Source organism: Piliocolobus tephrosceles, chromosome 21, assembly GCF_002776525.5.
Source record: "Piliocolobus tephrosceles isolate RC106 chromosome 21, ASM277652v3, whole genome shotgun sequence".
In the NCBI taxonomy this organism is placed as follows: domain Eukaryota; kingdom Metazoa; phylum Chordata; class Mammalia; order Primates; family Cercopithecidae; genus Piliocolobus; species Piliocolobus tephrosceles.
Window position 1 is genome coordinate 36,270,715 of NC_045454.1, and position 22,953 is coordinate 36,293,667.

The 22,953-nt window shown below is 46.4% G+C and overlaps 1 protein-coding gene across 1 annotated transcript in view; it reads left to right on the top strand.

Annotated features, from left to right (window-relative positions):
- The window catches only part of CPAMD8 (C3 and PZP like alpha-2-macroglobulin domain containing 8), a 118,107-nt gene that overhangs the window by 52,962 nt on the left and 42,192 nt on the right, over positions 1 to 22,953 (top strand). The window contains 6 exon segments of the mRNA XM_023229879.2: positions 445 to 594; positions 1,338 to 1,499; positions 3,166 to 3,308; positions 13,988 to 14,050; positions 20,564 to 20,795; positions 21,939 to 22,092. Of these exon segments, the coding sequence (XP_023085647.2) occupies positions 445 to 594; positions 1,338 to 1,499; positions 3,166 to 3,308; positions 13,988 to 14,050; positions 20,564 to 20,795; positions 21,939 to 22,092 (904 nt within the window).

Consider the following 22,953-nt stretch of genomic DNA (forward strand, 5'->3'; position numbering starts at 1 on the left):
AGCTGAGCTGGCAAAGACCCACTCTCCTCAGTGGGCAGGGGGTGCATGGGTGGGGCAGAAGAGATGCCTCTGCACTGGACCAAACCTGGGTTGAACCAAGTTTTTTGTTGTTGTTGTTTGAGACGGAGTTTCACTCTTATTGCCCTGGCTGGGGTGCAACAATGCTGTCTCGGCTCACTGAAACCTCTGCCTCCCGGCTTCAAGAGATTCTCCTGCCTCAGCCTACCAAGTAGCCGGGATTACAGGCACCCGCCACCATGCCCAGCTAAATTTTGTATTTTCAGTAGAGACGGGATTTCACCATGTTGGCCAGGCTGGTCTCGAACACCTGACCTCAGGTGATCCACCCGCCTCGGCCTCCCAAAGTGTTGGGATTACAGGTGTGAGCCACCACTCCTGGCCAACTGAACCAAGTTTCTTATCCCTTGCCGCATTTGCGCCCAGGTTTCAGTGACGTATTCAGCAAATGAGACCCAACCTGGGGAGGTTGTCGACCTGTGGATCAGGGCTGCAAGGGGCAGCTGTGTGTGTGTCGCCGCAGTTGATAAGAGTGTCTACCTGCTCAGGTCTGGGTTCCGGCTGACTCCTGCCCAGGTGAGCAGAGCCCTCGGGTTTGGGTTCTGGCACCTCCATGGGGCCTTACCTTCTCTTGCTCTCCCTTTCCCATCTCCCATTTTAGTAAATGAAGAGCTGCGTTTGAATCCAGATTTGCTTTCTCCGTCAGGTTCATTTCTCAGGGAACCTGATAGGTGTCTGATAAATCCTTGTTGCTGCTTTAGCGCAGTTGCAAGATCAGGGAGTCAAGGTCATCAGATTTTTGCAACGTGATATTGGACCAGGTCTCGTCTCTCTGGCTCCAATTTTCCTGTCTTATTTTATGTCATTTTTAGAGTTGGGGCCTTGCTCTGTTGCCTGGGCTGGAGTGCAGTGGCGTGATCGTAGCTCACTGTAGTCAACACCTCCTAGGCTTAAGCGATCCTCCCACTTCAGCCTCCAGAGTAGCTGGGGCTACAGGCATGCACCATCATGCCTGGCTAATTTTTTCTCTCTGTGTAGGGACGGGGTGTTGCTATGTTGCCCAGGCTGGTCTCGAACTCCTTTGCTCAAGCCAGCCTCCTGGTTCAGCCTCCCCAGCGACTGGGATTACAGGCATGAGCCACTGTGCCTGGCTCCTGTTTGCCCATTTTAAAATGGGCTGATGCTACCAGTACCCATCTCCTGGAGGTTGTCATGATGTGATAAAGAGGTTGGGATGGGAGCACGCTGCACCCACAAGAGCCAGTCTGGGTTGTAAAGAAAACTTCAGCTGACCAGTCTCTGTCCCCCTTTGCCTGCAGGTTTTCCAGGAACTGGAAGATTATGATGTTTCTGATTCCTTTGGCGTGTCCAGGGAGGATGGTCCTTTTTGGTGGGCTGGGCTGATGGCCCAACGACGCCGGCGCTCCTCCATCTTCCCGTGGCCTTGGGGCATCACCAAGGACTCTGGGTTTGCCTTCACCGTAAGGAGAGGTGGTCTCAGATCCCTCTGCCCCCTTCTAAGGTCCTCTTGCCTAGAAATAAGAGTCTCGGAGATTCAGAAATGGGTTGGAAACAGAATTGGAAGCTTTTCTTTCTTTCTTTTTTTTGAGATGGGGTCTCACTCTGTGGCCCAGGCTGGAGTGCAGTGGTGCAATCATAGGTCACTGCAGCCTCGAACACCTGTGCTCAAGTGATCCTCCCACCTCAGTCTCCCAAGTAGCTGGAACTACAGGTGCATGCCACCACACCTGGCTAATTTTATTTTACCTTATTTTTTTTGTAGAGATGGGGTCTCGCTATGTGGCCCAGGCTAGTGTTAAACTCCTGGCCTTGAGCAATCTTCCTGCCTCAACTTCCCAAAGTGTTAGGATTACAAGCATGAGCCATTACACCTAGCCTTCCAAACTTTTCTTTTTCATTTCTCCCCAATGAAAGCTCACAAGCAGATCCTTCCAATTTGCAAAGCCGTGGAGAGCAGAATGTTATGCATGTCAATGGTCAGGTTCAAATGGGTAACTTGAACTTGTTATGGGATGTGTTGTGACATTGACATGCTTTGCTGTGAGGAAAACCTTCTCATTGGGAGCTGTGGGTGCCAGTAGCTCTTAGCTCTGCCTCAGCTTTGGTTAACTTGGTTATGTGTCTGGTAACTTTCAAAGCAGAAGGAGGTGGCTGTGTTCTCAGGTGCCAGGGGGTCTGAACTGCATAGATGATCCTTCTGCCTCAGCCTCCCCAGTCACTGGGATTAGAGGCATGAGCCACTGTGCCCAGCTCCAGTTTATCCATCTTAAAAAGGACTAATGCTGGCTGGGCACAGTGACTCATGCCTGTAATCCCAGCACTCTGGGATTGCAACATGCCTGTAATCCCAGCACTCTGGGATTACAGGCATGTGCCACCACATCTGGTCATGATTTTTCTAATTGAGATGAAATTCATGTAACATAAAACTCACCATTTAAAATTCAGTGGCATTTATTATATTCACAGTGCTGTGCAACCACCACTCCTACCTAATTCCAGAACATTTTCATCCCCCAAAAGGAAACCCAGTCCCTAGTAGCAATCACTTCCCATTTCCCCTCCCTCAGCCCCTGGCAGTCACCAGTCAATCTGCTTTCTGTCTCTATGGATTTGCCTCTTCTGGGCATTTTATCTCAACGGAATCATACAACATGTAGCCTTTTGTGTTTGGGCCATCTGATTTGGTTCCACACTTCAAATGTGCTGTTCTCTCTTCTTCTCCACCCTGAATGGTCACTGGGTCCCATGTTCTCCCCAGCCTGTGCCATCAAACCCAGAGTAAAAGAATGATGCCCCCATGGTGGCAGGCGCCTGTAGTCCCAGCTACTCGGGAGGCTGAGGCAGGAGAATGGCGTGCACCTGGGAGGTGGAGCTTGCAGTGAGCCGAGATCCCACCACTGCACTCCAGCATGGGTAACAGAGTGAGACTCCGTCTCAAAAAACAAACAAAACAAAACAAAACCAAAAAAACAAAGAAAGAATGATGCCCCCAAAGCTGCCAAAAAGTGATATTGGGACAATGGCCACAATATCCATTGTCCCAAGGGTTTCATTCCCTTATGCTTCTGGGGGCTGCCAGCATCCACTTCCCCACCAATGGTTTGGGTGTTGCCTGTTGCCTAGGAAACGGGACTGGTGGTGATGACCGACCGAGTGAGCCTGAACCACCGGCAGGATGGTGGCCTCTACACTGATGAGGCTGTCCCCGCTTTCCAGCCCCACACAGGGAGCCTGGTGGCAGCAGCTCCTTCCAGGAACCCCCCCAGGTAATGGCTTATACATTGAGCAAGGTTTTCTAACCCTGATGCTATTGACTTTTGGGGCTTGTCTTAGTCCTTCCTGGCTGCTGTAACAGAAGACCATAGACCGGGTGGCTTATAAACAACTGAAATTTATTTCACATGGTTCTTGGGACTGGGAAGTCCAAGAACAGGGCACCAGCATATTCAGTGTCTGGCGAGGGCTCACTTCCCACTTCATTAATGGTGCCTTCTGCCTTCTTGCTGTATCCTCATATGGCAGAAGGAGTGAGAGAGCCTTTTTTTTTTTTTTTTTTTGAGATGGATTCTCACTCACTCTGTCCCCCAGACTGGAATGCTGTGGTGTCATCTTGGTTCCCTGCAACCTCCACCTCCCAGGTTCAAGTGATTCTCCTGCCTCAGCCTCCTGAATAGCTAGGATTACAGGCATGCCACCATGCCTGGCTAATTTTTATATTTTTAGTAGAGATAGGGTTTCACCATGTTGGCCAGGCTGGTCTTGAACTCTTGGCCTCAAGTGATTTGCCTGCTGTAGCCTCCCAAAGTGCTGGGATTACAGGTGTGAGCCACTGTGCCTGGCCTGGAAGAAAATTTTAACTAAATAACTGGTGTTTTTCTCTTTTTTTCTTTCCTTTTTTCTTTTTTTTTTTTTGAGACGGAGTCTTGCTTTGTCGCCCAGGCTGGAGTGAAGTGGTGTGATCTCGGCTCACTGCAAGCTCTGCCTCCCAGGTTCACGCCATTCTCCTGCCTCAGCCTCCCGAGTAGCTGGGGATACAGGTGCCCGCCACCATGCCCGGCTAATTTTTTTGTGTGTGTTTTTAGTAGAGATGGGGTTTCACCGTGTTAGCCAGGATGGTCTTGATCTCCTGACCTTGTGATCTGCCCACCTCAGCCTTCCAAAGTGTTAGGATTACAGGTGTGAGCCACCGTGCCCGGCAATAACAGGTGTTTTTAAAGTATAGTATTAACAATTGCTATCACTAATTTTTTTTTTTTTTTTTTTTTTTGAGATGGAGCCTGGCTCTGTTGCCCAGGCTGCAGTGCAGTGGTGTGAGCTCGGCTCACTGCAACCTCCACCTCCCAGATTCAAATGATTCTCCTGCCTCAGCCTCCTTAGTATCTGGGATTACTGGCATGCCACCATGCACAGCTAATTTTTGTATTTTTAGTAGAGACAGGGTTTCACCATGTTATGCACGCTGGTCTCAAACTCCTGGCCTCAAGTGATTTGCTGGCTGTGGCCTCCCAAAGTGCTGGGATTACAGGTGTGAGTCTCCACACCCGGCCTAGAATCCCTTTTATAAGGGCCCTAATCCCATTCATGAGCACTCCACTTTCATAACCTAATCATCCCCTAGAAGCTTCACCTCAACACCATCACCTTGGAGGTTAAGATTTGAACATACGAATTTTTAGGGAGGTGCAAACATTGAGTCCATTAAAGGGTAGGATCATTCTGTGCACTGTGAGGGGTGTCCTCTGCCCTGCAGGGTGTTGAGCAGCATCCCTGACCTCCACCCACTAGATGTCAGTCACACTCTTTCCCAGTTGTAACAGCCAAAAACATCTCCAGACAGTGCCCAGTGTTCCCTGGGGGCCATTGGCATAGCAGGCTAGGACACTGAGTGCTTCATATACCTCCTCCCTACCCAATTCTTGGCCCTGTCCCACTGCACAGGATTAGAGATATGGAAGAGAGAAGAAAATGAATCAGGAGAGCTGACCTGTCTGAGGACAGAGGGATCTGAGCAGGGTGAGAACCTGAGGCTTGATCTCCCAACTCCCAGAGACTCTGTTTAGAGAGTTTTTTATTTTGTTCTTTCTCCTTCCTCCCATCCTTCCCTTCTCATCCTTCTGCTCTGTTTCTCCCTCTTCTCCAACTCTACCTTCATGAGTTAGACACAAAGTAATTACTTTTCAGTCTTTCTCATCTTAAATATTAACACTTGGCTGGGCACAGTGGCTCATGCCTATAACCCCAGCACTTTGGAAGGCCAAGGCAGGCAGACCACTTGAGCCTAGGAGTTTGAGACCAGCCTGGGCACCTGGCAAAACCTTGTCTCTACAAAAAATACAAAAATTAACTATGTGTGGTGACTCATGCCTGTAGTTCCAGCTACTTGGGAGGCTGAGACTGGAGAATCACTTGAGCCTGGGAAGGTTGAGGCTGCAGTGAGCCGTAATTGTGCCACTGCACTCCAGCCTGAGTGACAGAGTGAGACTCTGTCTCTAATTAAAAAAACAAAAAAAAACTGGTCAGGCACGGTGGCTCACGCCTGTAATCCCAGCCCTTTGGGAGGCCAAGGCAAGCGGATCACGAGGTCAGGAAATCGAGACCATCCTGGCTAACATGGTGAAACCCCATCTCTACTAAAAATACAAAAAATTAGCCGGGCGTCGTGGCGGGTGCCTTTTGTCACAGCTACTCGGGAGGCTGAGGCAGGAGAATGGTGTGAACCCGGGAGGCGGAGCTTGCAGTGAACCGAGATGGCTCCACTGCACTCTAGCCTGGGTGACAGAGTGAGACTCCATCTCAAAAAAAATTAATTAATTAATTAATTAAAAAATAAATTAAATAAATATAAACACTTAAGCCATTAGAGGATTATGAATTTTCCTCTGAGTACTGCTTTGGCTGCAGTCACAGTGTGCTATGAAGTATTTCCAGTATTGCTCACTGCCAAATAGGTTCTAACTTGTGGAATGATTCCCTTTTTGAGGTATGACCTGTGACCTGTCCAGGAAACCTCTTAATCTGGTGGCTAGCCCTGATGAGCCTGTCCATGGAAGTGCTCTCCATCTTTCAAGCCCTCTCTGTATAAAACAGGAACCTTCTTGTGCCCCTCCATCCCCTCCCCAGTGGTTCCTGGATGCTTCAGTCTCCCAGGCTCCTCCTGCTGGGGCCACACATTTAGCAGGCCCACAGGGTTCCTAGTTTCCCAGCTCTTAATCAGGGCATTGGCAGATTAGGCTTCATTCTGTAGTTTGGATATTCATGGAAGCATTTGCAAGATGTGATTGGATGAGGAAGATTGGAATGCAGGTCCCAGGGCCTCTGTCAGCTGGCAACCACCGCAGAGGCCCTGACCCACTCACATGCATGACCCCGAGAGCTTGTCCTGGAGCTGGTACAGAAGCAGCAGCTTTGTAAAACTCAAAACCATGAAGGCAATTGTAAATCTCAATGGAGAAGGGCATAAGAAATGCCTTCAACATCAAGTGCTCATGCCTTTTTGTAACTGGAACAAACACATCCTTATTCTGAGAGCAATATATGTATATATTTTGTGTGTGTGTGTGTGTGTGTGTGTGTGTGTGTGTGTGTGTGTGTGAGATGGAGTCTCACTCTGTTGCCCAGGCTGGAGTGCAGTGGCGTGATCTTGGCTTACCACAAGCTCCGCCTCCCGGGTTCACTCCATTCTCCTGCCTTGGCCTCCCAAGTAGCTGGGACTACAGGTGCCCACCACCATGCCCAACTAATTTTTGTTGTATCGTTTAGCAGAGACGGAGTTTCACCATGTTAGCAAGGATGGTCTCCATTTCCTGACCTCGTGATCCACCTGCCTCAGCCTCCCAAAGTGCTGAGATTATAGGTGTGAGCCAATGTGCAGTTTTGATACATAGGTATACATGTGCCATTTTGGTTTTCTGCACCCATCAACTCATCATTTATATTAGGTATTACTCCTAATGCTATCCCTCCCCCAGCCCTCTACTCCTGGACAGGCCCCGGTGTGTAATGTTCCCCGCCCTGTGTCCACGTGTTCTCATTGTTCAGTTCGCACCTATGAGTGAGAATATGCAGTATTTAGTTTTCTGTCTTTGTGATAGTTTGCTGAGAATGATGGTTTCCAACTTCATCTATGTCTCTGCAAAGGACATAAACTCATCTTTTCTTATGGCTGCATAGTATTCCATGGTGTATATGTGCCACATTTTCTTAATTCAGTCTATCATCGGTGGACATTTGGGTTGGTTCCAAGTCTTTGCTATTGTGAATCATGCCACAATAAATGTATGTGTGTGTGTGTCTTTATAGTAGCATAATTTATAATCCTTTGGGTATATGTCCAGTAATGGGATTGCTGGGTCAAATGGTATTTCTAGTTCTAGATCCTTGAGGGATCACCACACTGTCTTCCACAATGGTTGAACTAATTTACACTCCCACCAACAGTGTAAAAACATTCCTGTTTCTCCACATCCTCTCCAGCATCTGTTGTTTCCTGACTTTTTAATGATCGCCATTCTAATTGATGTGAGATGGTATCTCATTGTGGTTTTGATTTGCATTTCTCTGATGACCAGTGATGATGAGCATTTTTTCATGTTTCTGTTGGCTGCATAAATGTCTTCTTTTGAGAAGTGTCTGTTCATATCCTTTGCCCACTTTTTGATGGGATTGGTTTTTTCTTGTAAATTTGTTTGAGTTCTTTGTAGATTCTGGATATTAGCCCTTTGTCAGACGGGTAGATTGCAAAAATTTTCTCCCATTCTGTAGGTTGCCTGTTCACTCTGATGGTAGTTTCTTTTGCCGTGCAGAAGCTGTTTAGTTTAATTAGATCCCATTTGTCTATTTTGGCTTTTGTTGCCATTGCTTTTCGTGTTTTAGTCATGAAGTCCTTTCCCATGCTTATGTCCTGAATGGTATTGCCTAGGTTTTCCTCTAGGTTTTTATGGTTTTAGGTCTAACATTTAAGTCTTTAATCCATCTTTAATTAATTTTTGTATAAGGTGTAAGGAAGGGATCCAGTTTCAGCTTTCTCCATATGGCTACCCAGTTTTCCCAGCACCATTTATTAAATAGGGAATCCTTGCCCCATTTCTTGTTTTTGTCAGGTTTGTCAAAGATCAGATGGTTGTAGATGTGGGGTGTTACTTCTGAGGCCTCTGTTCTGTTCCATTGGTCTATATATCTGTTTTGGTACCAGTACTGTGCTGTTTTGGTTACTGTAGCCTTGTAGTATAGTTTGAAGTCAGGTAGCGTGATGCCTCCTGCTTTGTTTGTTTGTTTTTTTGCTTCGGATTGTCTTGGCAATGCCGGCTCTTTTTTGGTTCCATATGAACTTTAAAGTAGTTTTTTCCAGTTCTATGAAGAAAGTCATTAGTAGCTTGATGGGGATGGCATTGAATCTATAAATTATCTTGGGAAGTATGGTCATTTTCATTATATTGATTCTTCCTATCCATGAGCATAGAATGTTCTTTCATTTGTTTGTATCCTGTTTTATTTCATTGAGCAGTGGTTTGTAGTTCTCCTTCAAGAGGTCCTTCACATCACTTGTAAGTTGGATTCCTAGGTATTTTATTCTCTTTGTGGCTATTGTGAATGGGAGTTCACTCATGATTTGGCTCCCTGTTTATCTGTTAATTGGTGTATAAGAATGCTTGTGATTTTTGCACATTGAGTTTGTATCCTGAGACTTTGCTGAAGTTGCTTATCAGCTTAAGGAGGTTTTAGGCTGAGACGACAGGGTTTTCTAAAAATATACAATCATGTCATCTGCGAACAGGGACAGTTTGACTTCCTCTTTCCTAACTGAATACCGTTTATTTCTTTCTCTTGCCTAATTGTCCTGGCCAAAACTTCCAACACTATGTTGAATAGGAGTGGTCAGACAGGGCATCCTTGTCCTGTGCCAGTTTTCAAAGGGAATGCTTCCAGTTTTTGCCCATTCAGTATGATATTGGCTGTGGGTTTGTCATAAATAGCCCTTATTATTTTGAGATATGTTCCATCAATACCTAGTTTATTGAGAGTTTTTAGCATGAAGGGCTGTTGAATTTTGTCAAAGACCTTTCCTGCATCTATTGAGATAATCGTGTTTTTTGTCAATCATTCTGTTTATGTGATGGATTTCGTTTATTGATTTGTGTACGTTGAACCAGCCTTGCGTCCCGGAGATGAAGCCAACTTGATCGTGGTGGATAAGCTTTTTGATGTGCTGCTGTTTTGGTTTGCCAGTATTTTATTGAGGATTTTTACATCGATGTTCGTCAAGGATATTGGTCTAAAATTCTCTTTTTTTGTTGTCTCTGCCAGGCTTTGGTATCAGGATGATGCTGTCCTCATAAATGAGTTAGGGAGGATTCCCTCTTTTTCTATCGATTAGAACAGTTTCAGAAGGAATGGTACCAGCTCCTCTTTGTACTTCTGGTGGAATTTGGCTGTGAATCCATCTGGTCCTGGACTTTTTTTGGTTGGTAGGCTATTAATTATTGCCTCAACTTCAGAACCTGTGATTGGTCTATTCAGAGATTCATCTTCTTCCTGGTTTAGTCTTGGGAGGGTGTATGTGTCCAGGAATTTATCCATTTCTTCTAGATTGTCTAGTTTATTCACGTAGAGGTGTTTAGAGTATTCTCTGATGGGAGTTTGTATTTCTGTGGGATCAGTGGTAATATCACCTTTGTCATTTTTTATTGCGTTTATTTGATTCTTCTCTCTTTTTTTCTTTATTAGTCTTGCTAGTGGTCTATCAATTTTGTTGATCTTTTCAAAAAACCAGCTCCTGGATTCATTGATTTTTTGAAGGGTTTTTGTGTCTCTATCTCTTTCAGTTCTGCTCTGATCTTAGTTATTTCTTGCCTTCTGCTAGCTTTTGAATTTGTTGCTCTTGCTTCTCTAGTTCTTTTAATTGTGATGTTAGGGTGTCGATTTTAGATCTTTCCTGCTTTCTCTTGTGGGCATTTAGTGCTATAAATTTCTCTCTACACACTGCTTTAAATGTGTCCCAGAGATTCTGGTATGTTGTGTCTTTGTTCTCATTGGTTTCAAAAAATATCTTTATTTCTGCCTTCATTCCGTTATCTTCCCAGTAGTCATTCAGGAGCAGGTTGTTCAGTTTCCATGTAGTTGTGCGGTTTTGAGTGAGTTTCTTAATCCTGAGTTCTAATTTGATTGCACTGTGGTCTGAGAGAGAGTTTGTTGTGATTTCTGTTCTTTCACATTTGCTGAGGAGTGCTTTACTTCCAATTACGTGGCCAATTTTAGAATAAGTGCAATGTGGTGCTGAGAAAAATGTATATTCTGTTGATTTGGGTTGCAGAGTTCTGGAGATGTCTGTTAGGTCTGCTTGGTGCAGAGCTGAGTTCAAGTCCTGGGTATCCTTGTTAACCTTCTGTCTCTTTGATCTGTCTAATATTGACAGTGTGGTGTTACAGTCTCCCATTATTATTGTGTGGGAGTCTAAGTCTCTTTACAGGTCTCTAAGGACTTGCTTTATGAATATGAGTGCTCCTGTATTGGGTGCATGTATATTTAGGATAGTTAGCTCTTCTTGTTGAATTGGTCCCTTTACCATTATGTAATGGCCTTCTTTGTCTCCTTGGATCTTTGTTGGTTTAAAGTCTGTTTTATCAGAGAGTAGGATTGCAACCACTGCCTTTTTTTGCTTTCCATTTGCTTGGTAGATCTTCCTCCATCCCTTTATTTTGAGTCTATGTGTGTCTCTGCATGTGAGATGGGGCTCCTGAATACAGCACGCTGATAGGTCTTGACTCTTTATCCAATTTGCCAGTCTGTGTCTTTTAATTGGGGCATTTAGCCCATTTACATTTAAGGTTAATATTGTTATATGTGAATTTGATCCTGTCATTATGATGTTAGCTGGTTATTTTGCCCATTAATTGATGCAATTTCTTCCTAGCATCAATGGTCTTTACAATCTGGCATGTTTTTGCAGTGACTGGTACTGGTTGTTTCTTTCCATGTTTAGTCCTTCCTTCAGGAGCTCTTGAAAGGCAGGCCTGGTGGTGACAAAATATCTCAGCATTTGCTTGTCTGTAAAGGAGTTTATTTCTCCTTCACTTATGAAGCTTAATTTGGCTAGATATGAAATTCTGGGTTGAGAATTCTTTTCTTTAAGAATGTTGAATATTGGCCCCTACTCTCTTCTGGCTTGTAGGGTTTCTGCCAAGAGATCTGCTGTTAGTCTGATGGGCTTCCCTTTGTGGTTAACCCGACCTTTCTCTCTGGCTGCTCTTAACATTTTTTCCTTTATTTCAACCTTGGTGAATCTGACAATTACGTGTCTTGGGGTTGCTCTTCTCGAGGAGTGTCTTTGTGGTGTTCTCTGTATTTCCTGAATTGAATGTTGGCTTGCTTTGCTAGGTTGGGAAAGTTCTCCTGGATAATATCCTGAAGAGTGTTTTCCAACTTGGTTCCATTCTCCCCATCACTTTCAGGTACACCTATCAAATGTAGATTTGGTCTTTTCACATAGTTCCATATTTCTTGGAGGCTTTGCTCATTTCTTTTTACTCTTTTTTCTCTAACCTTGTCTTTTTGCTTTATTTCATTAATTTGATCTTCAATCACTGATACCCTTTCTTCCACTTGATTGAATAGGCTATTGAAGCTTGTGCCTGCATCACAAAGTTCTCGTGCCATGATTTTCAGCTCCATCAGGTAATTTAAGGTCTTCTCTACACTGTTTATTCTAGTTAGCCATTCGTCTAACATTTTTTCAAGGTTTTAAAGCTTCTTTGCAATGGATTTGAACATGCTCCTTTAGCTCAGAGAAGTTTGTTATTACCGACCTTCTGAAGCCTACTTCTGTCAATTCGTCAAAGTCATTCTCCATCCAGCTTTGTTGCATTGCTGGCAAGAAGCTGCAATCCTTTGGAGGAGAAGAGGCACTCAGGTTTTTAGAATTATCAGCTTTTCTGCTCTGGTTTCTCCCCATCTTTGTGGTTTTATCTACCTTTGGTCTTTGATGTTGGTGACCTACAGATGGGGTTTTGGTGTAGATGTCCTTTTTGTTGATATTGATGCTATTCTTTTCTGTTAGTTTTCCTACTAACAGTCATGTCCCTCAGCTGCAGGTCTGTTGGAGTTTGGTGGAGGTCCACTCCAGATCCTATTTGCCTGCATATCACAGTGGAGGCTGCAGAACAGCAAATATTGCAGAACAGCACATATTGCTACCTGATCCTTCCTCTGGAAGCTTCGTCCCAGAGGGGCACCTGCCTGTATGAGGTGTCTGTCAGCCCCTACTGGGAAGTGTCTCCCAGTTAGGCTACATGAGGGTCAGGGACCCACTTGAGGAGGCAGTCTGTCTGTTCTCAGAGCTCAAACGATATACATGCAGCCAACAAGCATATGTAAAAGCGCTCAATGTCACTGAACACTAGAGAAATGCAAATCAGGCCAGGCATGGTGGCCCACGCCTGTAATCCCAGCACTTTGGGCAGCCACGGTGGGTGGATCACCTGATGTTGGGAGTTTGAGAGCAGCCTGGTCAACACGATGAAACCCCATTTCTATTAAAACTACAAAAATTAGCCAGGTATGGAGGCGCACCTGCAATTCCAGGTGTAATTCAGGAGGCTGAGGCATGAAAATCACTTGAACCTGGGAGGTGGAGGTTGCAGTGAGCAGAGATTGCATCACTACACTCCAACCTGGGCAACAGAGTGAGACTCTGTCTCAAAAAAAGGGAAATGCAAATCAAAACCACAATAAGATGTCATCTCATGCCAGTCAGAATGGCCATTGTTAAAAAGTCAACAAATAAGCTGGGTGTGGTGGCTCATGCCTGTAATCCAGAATTTTGTGAGGCCAAGGTGGGTGGATCACCTGAGGTCAGGAGTTCAAGACCAGCCTGACCAACGTGGTGAAACCCCATCTCTACTAAAAATACAAAGTTAGCTGGTTGTAGTGGCAGGTGCCTCTAATCCTAGCTACTTGGGAGGCTAAGGCTGGAGAATCATTTGAACCTGGGAGGCAGAGGTTGCAGTGAGCTGAGATCGCGCCATTGCACTCCAGCCTGGGTGACAAGAAGGAAACTCCATCTCAAAAACAAAGTAAAAAAATAACAGAAGTTGGTGAGGTTGTGGAGAAAAGGGGATGCTTATGCACAATTGATGGGAGTGTAAATTAGTTCAACCATTGTGGAAAGCAGTGTGGCAATTCCTCAAATAGCTAAAAACAGAACTACCATTTGACCCAGTAATCCCATTACTGGGTATATACTCAAAGGAATATAAATCATTCTGCCATAAAGACATATGCACACAAATGTTCATTGCAGCACTATTTACAATAGCAAAGACCTGGAATCCACCTAAATGCTCATCAATGACAGATTGGATAAACAAAATGTGGTACATAAATACCATGGAATACTATGCAGCCATAAAAAAGAACAAGATCATGTCTTTTGTGGAAACATGGATGGAGCTGGAGGCCATTATCCTTAGCAAACTAATGCAGGGACAGAAAACCAAATACTGCGTATTCTCACTTATAAGTGGGAGCTAAATGATGAGAAAACATGGACACGAAAAGGGGAAGAGATGGGTCTACTTGAGGGTGGGGGATGGGAAGACAAAGAGGATCAGAAATAATAACTATTGGGCACTAGGCTTAGTACCTGGGTGATGAAATAATCTGTACAACAAACCCCCATGACACACGTTTACCTATATAATGGACCTGCACATGTACTTCTGAACCTAAAATAAAGTTTTTAAAAAACAAGTTTTGTCCTAATCAAGTAGACTGTTAACCCTGCCAGGTAAGAGAATTAACGTGTTATATCCCAATCAAGTACCATGTTAACCCTTCCAGGAAAAAGAAATTAATGCATTGTATCTGATCAAATAGAATGCGAAGCTGCTAGGTTCGTAAAAGATTTGTTATGTTCATGAAACCTTAATCATTTCTTTTTTTCTTTTCGTAGAACGGAGAAGAGAAAAAGGACTTTCTTCCCTGAAACATGGATTTGGTATTGTCTCAACATCAGGTACAGTAAGATTTCTTTTCTGTGCTGACTTTGCCGGTTGACTGAAAGGCACTCAGGCGGGCCCAGAGAGCCCCTGGTGGGACGGGCAGGCCTGATACCAACATTTGAGTAAGACACTGTGCATCTTTTTCTAACACATAAAACTTCAAGCCATGAAGCCAGCCTTGAGTCCCGCTGCACGTTTGGACGTTTGCCTGTGACATATGAAATGCAAGGGCTTTGTGCCTCTCACAGCTCCCTCTTGGGGTAACTCTATCTGCTCTGTTTGTATAACGAGCTCATTAAAATGATTACAGTTCCCTGGAACATGAACTTGACTCCACCTAACCCCACTCCTTGCTCCTCGGGGGACTACAACTCTTGCTGAAAAAACAGGATGCCTTTCTCAACACATTTCCTTTTTGCATTTTTTTCCCCCTGTTTAGTTTTCTTTGAAGCAGGATTGCAGGCACCCCTTTTCTGCTGGATGCAATTGACTTTTTTTTCTTTCAACGCTCAGTATTGGAGCACCAATGACACTAGTAAAAAGTGGCAGTGGTGTGCCCTGGGAAACCAGTTTGGCATGAAAACTGACTCTTGGTCCAGCCCGGGCCAACGGGTGGGCTGACTGCTGGAGCCGTGCCCTTCTTCCAGGCACAAGGTGCCGTGGCAAGGGCTTGATAGAGCCAGGCACGCAGCTGGGGGCCCCTCAGGCTGCTTTGGGGGATGTGTATGTCCTCATCCTGGGAAGGTCTGACTGCTGATCGGAACACATTCAGGTCACTGTGTTTTGCTCTGGGGGCCCAGCTGTAAGACAGCCTATCTGTCCATCATCATTCAAATGTATATAGTTTCTGGATGTCTAGTGAGCTTTTCTTATTGTTAATAATTTTTTCAATTTATTTTTATTAGGGCTGGGCGCGGTGGCTCACGCCTGTAATCCCAGCACTTTGGGAGGCCGAGGCGGGCGGATCACGAGATCAGGAGATTGAGACCATCCTGGTTAACACGGTGAAACCCCGTCTCTATTAAAAATGCAAAAAATAGCCAGACATGGTGGCAGGCGCCTGTAGTCCCAGCTACTCAGGAGGCTGAGGCAAGAGAATGGCGTGAACCCAGGAGGCGGAGGTTTCAGTGAGCCGAGATGGCGCCACTGCACTCCAGCCTGGGTGATAAAGCAAGAGTGCATCTCAAAAATATATATAGGCCGGGCGCGGTGGCTCAAGCCTGTAATCCCAGCACTTTGGGAGGCCAAGACGGGAGGATCACGAGGTCAGGAGATTGAGACCATCCTGGCTAACACAGTGAAACCCCGTCTCTACTAAAAAATACAAAAAACTAGCCAGGCGAGGTGGTGGGCGCGTGTAGTCCCAGCTACTCAGGAGGCTGAGGCAGGAGAATGGAGTAAACCCGGGAGGCGGAGCTTGCAGTGAGCTGAGATCCGGCCACTGCACTCCAGCCTGGGCGACAGAGCCAGACTCCATCTTAAAAAACAAAAACAAAACAAAACAAAACAAAACAAATATATATATATATGTATAATTTTATTTTACTTTATTTATTAGAGTTGGGATCTCACTGTGTCACCCAGGTGTCATAGCTCACTGCAGCCTCAGACTCCTGGACTCAAGCGATCCTCCTACCTCAGCCTCTGGAGTTGTTGGGACTACAGGCATGCACCAACACACCTGGCTAATTCTCATTTAAAAAAATTATTTCGGCCGGTCACAGTGGCTCACACCTGTAATCCCAGCACTTTGGGAGGCCGAGGCGGGCAGATCTCGAGGTCAGGAGATCTAGACCATCCTGACCAACACAGTGAAACGCTGTCTCTACTAAAAATACAAAAAATTACCCAGGCGTGGTAGTGGGCGCCTGTAGTTCCAGCTATTCAGGAGGCTGAGGCAGGAGAATGGTGTGAACCCGGGAGGCAGAGCTTGCAGTGAGCCGAGATTTTGCTACTGCACTCCAGCCTGGGTGACAGAGCGAGACTCCGTCTCAAAAAAAAAAAAAAAAAAAAAAAAAAAAATTCATAGAGATGGGGTCTCTGTATGTTGCCCAGGCTGGTCTGAAACTCCTGTCCTCAAGTGATCTTCCTGTCTTGGCCTCTCAATGTGCTAGAATTACAGGTGTGAGCCACTGCTCCTGGCCCGGATGTTTTTGATGTTAAGGATGGTCTCTTGAATAAGGCAGACAGAGTCCCAGCACTCAACATTTTCATTGTAGCTAGAGTAGACAGGTGCCCAAAGAGTCATCGTGGTGCAGTAGGGTTAGTCTTCTCCTGGAAGGCTGGGCATGGAGCTTGGGAGGCAGAGAAAGATGGTGGAATCCTTTGGAAAAGCCAGAGAGGGTCCCCAGGGTGGGGCCCAAGCTGAATCCCACCATATGAATAAGCAAGAAAGGGAAGGGTGTCTGGGAAGAAGCACCAGCATGAGCAAGTGCTGCAAAGTAGAAGAGGCTGGTGGATTTCCACATGGTTGAAATGAGATGGAAGGAGCTGAGGAGGATGCAGGGAGTATGAGACCATGTGGGCTGTGCTGGGATGGGGTTGAGGGTGCAGGTGTGGAGAGCCAGGGATGGAGCCAGGGATTTGGGATTTAGGATTTGGGATGTTCTCTCTCCTCTCTTGTTGGCTGGGGCGAGGATGAGTTAGAGGAGACAGATCTGAGACCAAGGAGGAGGTTCCTGCTGGACCCAAAAGAGGACTGGTCAACTCTCTTTTAAGCCACACCCATTTAAAGGTGGGGTGTGGTGGCTTATGCCTGTAATCCTAGCACTTTGGGAGGTCGAGGTGGGAGGATTGCTGGAGCCCAGGAGTTCAAGACCACCCTGGGCAACATAGCAAGGCCCCATCTTAAAAAAATTTTTAAATTAGCCAGGTGTGGTGGCACATGCCTGTGGTCCCAGCTACTTGGGAAGCTGAAGTGAGAGGATCACTTGAACCCTGGAGATTGAGGCTGCAGTGACAAAAAATCATACCACTGCACTCCAGCCTGGGTGACAGACTGAGACCCTGTCTCAAAAAGGGAAAATGATGAAAAAATGAATTGGTTTAAAAAATTATGGTGAAATACTCAACATAAAATTTACGATCTTAACCATTTTTAAGTGTATAGTTCAGTGGTATTAAGGGCACTCATGTTATTGTGCAAACATCACCACCAACCATCTCTGTGACTCCTTTCTTCTTACAAAACTGACACTCCGTCCCCACTAAACACTCACTCCCCTCGCCTCCCTTCCCCCAGCCCTTGGCAACAACCCTTTCTGTCTCTGAGCTTGACTATTCTAGGGACCTCCTCTAAGTGGAATCTTGTAGTATTTGTCATTTGGTGACTGGCTTATTTCAATGAACATAATGTCCGCAAGGTTCATCTGTGTTGGAGAATCCATGTCAGAATTTCCTTCCCCCAACCTTTTTTTTTTTTTTTTTTTTTGAGAGGGAGTCTTGCTCTGTCACCAGGTTGGAGTGCCGTGGCACAATCTTGGTTCACTGCAACCTCTGCCTCCAGGGTTCGAGTGATTCCCCTACCTCAGCCTCCCAAGTAGCTGGGACTCCAGGCATGCACCACCATGCCTGGCAAATTTTTCTTTTGTGTGTGTGAGACGGAGTCTTGCTCTGTTGCCCAGGCTGGAGTGTGGTGGTGCGATCTCGGCTCACTGCAAGCTCTGCCTCCTGGGTTCATGCCATTCTCCTGCCTCAGCCTCCTGAGTAGCTGGGACTACAGCCACCTGCCACCACACCTGGCTAATTTTTTGTATTTTTAGTAGAGATGGGGTTTCACAATATTGGTCAGGATGGTCCAGATCTCCTGACCTCATGATCCGCCCGCCTCAGCCTCCCAAAGTGCTGGGATTACAGGCATGAGCCACCGTGCCTGGCCTCTATGTTCAACTTTTTAAGGAACCTCCAGACTAATTTGCACAGCAGCTACAGCGTTTTATGTTTCTACTAACAGTGTACCAGGCTCCAATCTTACTACATCCTCACAAGCACTTGCTATGCTATTTTCTTTTTCATTTCTTCTTTCTCCTTCCTTCCTCCTTTCCTCCCTTCCTCCTTCCCTCCCTCCCTCCCTCCCTCCCTCCCTCCCTCCCTCCCTCCCTTCCTTCCTTCCTTCCTTCCTTCCTTCCTTCCTTCCTTCCTTCCTTTCTCTTTCTTGAGACAGAAAGAGTCACCCAGAGTCACTCTGTCACCCAGGCTGGAGTGCAGTGGTGCAATCTCAGCTCACTACACCCTCCGTCTCCCAGGTTCACGCAATTCTCCTGCCTCAGCCTCCCAAATAGCTGGGACTACAGACACGCGCCACCACACCTGGCTAATTTTCGTATTTTTAGTAGACACGGGGTTTCACCATGTTGGCCAGACTGGTCTCAAACTCCTGATCTCAAGTGACCCACCCACTTCAGCTTCCCAAAGTTCTGGGATTACAGGCGCGAGCCACCGTGCCCAGCTTATTTTCTTTCCTTTTCTTTTTTAATATCCTAATTAAATACATGAAGTGTATCTCATTGTAGTTTTTATTTGCATTTCCCTAATGATTAGTGATGTTGACCATCTTTCATGTATTTCTCAGTCATTTGTCTGTCTTCTTTGGATAAATGTCTATTCAAGTAATTTGCCCATTTTTGAATCGTGTTGCTGTTTTTGTTATTGAGTTTCAGGAGTTCTCTATATATTCTGGGTATTATTTCATTATCAGATATATGACTTCCAAATATTTTCTCTCATTGGGTTGACTTTTCACTCTGTTGATAGTACCTTTTTTTTTTTTTTTTTTTTTTGAGACAGGTTCTCACTCTGTCACCCAGGTGTTCAAGCGATCCCCCAACCTCAGCCTCCCAAGTAGCTGGGTCTACAGATGCACACCACTACTCCTGGCTAAATTTTTAAATTTTTTGTAGAGATAGGGTCTTGCTGTGTTGTCCAGGCTGGTCTCAAACTCCTGGGCTCTAGTGATCCTCCTTTCTCAGCCTCCTGAAGTGCTGGGATTACAGGGGTAAGCTGCCACGCCCGGCCAGGTAGTGTTTTTTGATGCTCAAAATTTTGCAGTTTTCATGAAGTCCAATGTGTCTACTCTTTTTTTGTTGCCTGTGCCTTTGTTTTCATATTCATGAAATCATCATCAAACCCAATGTCATGAAGCTTTTGCCCTGTTTTCTTCTAAGAGTTTTACAGTTTTACTTTTTACTTTTAGGCCATGGATTCAGTTTGAGTTAATTTTTGTATATGGTGTTAGGTAAGGTCCAAATTCATTCTTTAGCGTGTGGATGTTTGCTTTTTCTAGCAGTATTTGTTAAAAAGATTGTCTTTTCCCTAAAGTATCTTGATGCCCTTGTTGAAATCATTTGACTGTTGTCAAGGTTTATTCCTGGGCTCTCTATTTGAATCCATTGGTCTGTCTGTCTGTCTTTATGCCAGTAACATGTTGATTTGATTATGGTAGCTTTGTGGTAAGTTTTGAAGTGTGAGCTCTCCAGCTTTATTCTTCTGGTTTCTTTCTTTGGCCACCAGAGTCCCTTGAGATCCATGTAAAATCTCAAGGTGGAGTTTTCTATTTCTGCAAAATAAAATAAAATTTAAAAGTCATTGGGGTTTATGAATGGGGTTCCCTTGAATCTATAGATCACTTTGGGTAGTTTTGATTTTTTTTTTCTTTCTTGTTTTTGAGACGAAGTCTTACTCATCGCCCAGCCTGAAGTACAGTGGCGTGATCTCGGCTCACTGCAGGCTCTGCCCCTGGGTTTACACCATTCTCCCGCCTCAGCCTTCCGAGTAGCTGGGACTACAGGCACCTGCCACCATGCCCAGCTCATTTTTTGTATTTTTAGTAGAGATGGGGTTTCACCATGTTAGCCAGGATGGTCTCGATCTTCTGACCTCATGATCTGCCTGCCTTGGCCTCCCAAAGTGCTGGGATTACAGGCGTGAGCCACCGCGCCTGGCCAGTTTTGACATTTTAACAAGTCTTCCAATCCATGAACGTGGGATATGTTTTCATTTACTTATATCTTTTTTGTCTTTTTTAGTTTCTTTCAATAATCTTTTTGTGTGTGTATGACAGGGATCTCACTCTGTTGCCAAGGCTGGACTGCAGTGGTGGGATCACAGCTCACAGCACCCTCGACCACCTGGGCTCAAGTGAATCCCCCACCTCAGCCTCCTGAGTGGCTGGGACTACAGGCATATGTTACTACACCCACCTAATTGTTAAATTTTTTGTAGAGACAAGGTCTCATCATGTTGCCCAGGATGGTCTGGAACTCCTGGGCTCAGGCAGTCTCCCACCTTGGCCTCCCAGAGTGCTGGAACTACAGGCATGAGCCACTGCACCCAGCCCATGTTTTCTATTCGAGTCAGGGCTGAGGGACAGTTTTTTCCTGTTGCCACTTTTGTGATGCCTTCAATGCTTGTTTCTAAGCTCCTAGGGTGCTTCTCTGAGCCATGCAACCTGGGTCATCCATGCCCACCTGCCCCCCCAAGGCATGGCCCTGGAGAAGGGCTCCCCATCATGACTGTCTGTCTCTCCACAGTCACCCATCTGGTGAGGAGACACTCAGCGTGAAGGTCCCGGACTCCATCACTAGCTGGGTGGGTGAGGCCACGGCCCTGTCCACCTCTCAGGGCTTAGGCATCGCCGAGCCCTCCCTGCTGAAGACCTTCAAGCCCTTCTTTGTGGACTTCACGCTCCCCCGTCTCATCATCCGTGGGGAGCAAGTCAAGATCCCGTTCAGTGTCTACAACTACATGGGCATCTGTGCTGAGGTACTCAGCCCCCCGAATACATAGCCTTCTTCCATTCAATGGGGAGGTGGGACTGCATTGGTGCTATAAGGGAGGCAGGGGTGGGTCAGTGTCGGCTTGGGGAATTTAGGAGGGCGAGAGCCTCTGTAATGTTGGGGAGGCAGGGATGAGTGGGCTCAGCCTGGGGGGTTTTGGGGAGGATGCGTCATCTGTGCTATCAGGGAGGCAGGAGTGGGATGAGATCAGCCTCTGATTCAACAATCATCGAAGCCAGGTGGGGAGGAGGTGAGGACGCATGTGTGTGAGTGAGAGGGACTTGGTGTAAATGGAGCTGTCGTCCCTGACTCCCTGGCCTAGCAGGGGCATGCCTGGACTGGTATCATATATGACAGCATGGAGCTTTCTCTATAAAGGACCAGATAGGAAATATTTCAGTCTTTGCTGGCTGTACAATCCCTGTGGCAGCGAATCAACTCAGCCCTTATAGCATAAAAGCAACCTAGATGATCTCTTCTAGGGCACACACATGCATGCAGAAACTAGCATGCCCATACACACACACGAATGCATATCCGCATGCCTTCACCCGGTAGATGCACATGTGTGTACATGCATGCATGCACAGGTGTATGCAATCTGTGCTTGCATACATGCACACAAGTGTGCACCCAGGGACACATGCATTCACAGCACACACATGCACATGAATACACACACACATGCACACACAGAGCTGTACTCTGACATCATGGAGCTGCACAGTTGGAGAGAGGGTCAGGAGAGGCCCTCTGTGGACCTGCTGTGGAAGAGGTTGCATCCATCTGGAGTCCCAGAGTGGATAGACATGCAAGAGAGGCAGCCCTGGCTGGAACTGGCAGCTTCAGTCCGAGGGAGATCTGGACCTGTGGGGATATGGAGGGCTGTGGGGAGGAGAGGGCGTCCAGCAAGACAGATGGGCATGAGAAGGCCAAGTGGGGCAGCAGACAGCAGAGGGTAGTTTATTCTGATCGGAAATGGAAAGGGGACCTTCCCGGGGGGAGCATCGCTCTTGGAGAGGCTGACGAGTCTGGTGTGTGCAGTGAGTGGTGGGATGTGTGTTGGGCCTCGAGGCACTGGGAGGGGGCCTGGATTCCAGGCACTATGAGCCAATGCCACCCTCTGCAGGTGTACATGAAGCTCTCGGTTCCCAAGGGCATCCAGTTTGTTGGGCATCCTGGCAAACGCCATCTGACTAAGAAGATGTGTGTGGCCCCCGGGGAGGCTGAGCCCGTCTGGGTCGTTCTGTCCTTCAGTGACCTGGGGCTCAACAACATCACAGGTGAGGACCCCACAGTTCTGGGGGTGTTCCCCTCTCCAGGCCACAGAAGGGTCCTGGCATTGACCCCAGTTAGGGATGAGGGGCTGGATGGGGCAGCAGGTAAGGTCAGGACTGTCCCAAGGAAAATGGGACAGCAACCAGGGCAAGCAGGACAGAAGGAACAGGCCCAGGAGGAGTGGGGAGGTGGGTCCTGGGGTCTCACCTGTTGGGGGAGCTGGGCTCTTAAGATGCCAACCCAGTGTAGCACACACACATACAGACATGCATCTACACACACAAATCCATCCACCCAGACACATGCCCGCACGTGTAGACATGCATACACACACACATACGCCCACATGTGTAGATATGCATACACACACAAATCCATACACACATGCCCACATGTGCAGACATGCATACACACACAAATCAACACACACACACACACCCACATGTGTAGATATGCATACACACACACAAATCCACACACACATGCCCACATGGGTAGACATGCATACACACACATGAATCCACATACACACACGCCCACATGTGTAGACATCATACACACACAAATCCTCATATGTACACACCCACATGTGTAGACATACACACACACACAAATCCACACACATGCCCACACGTGTAGACATGCATACACAGAAATCCACACACATGTCCGCATGTGTAGACATGTATACACACACACAAATCCACACACACATGCCCACGTGTAGACATGCATACACACAAATCCACACACACACGCCCACATGTTAGACATGCAGACACACAAATCCACACACAGACATACCCACATGTATAGACATGCATACACACACAAATCCACACACACGCCCACATGTGTAGACATGC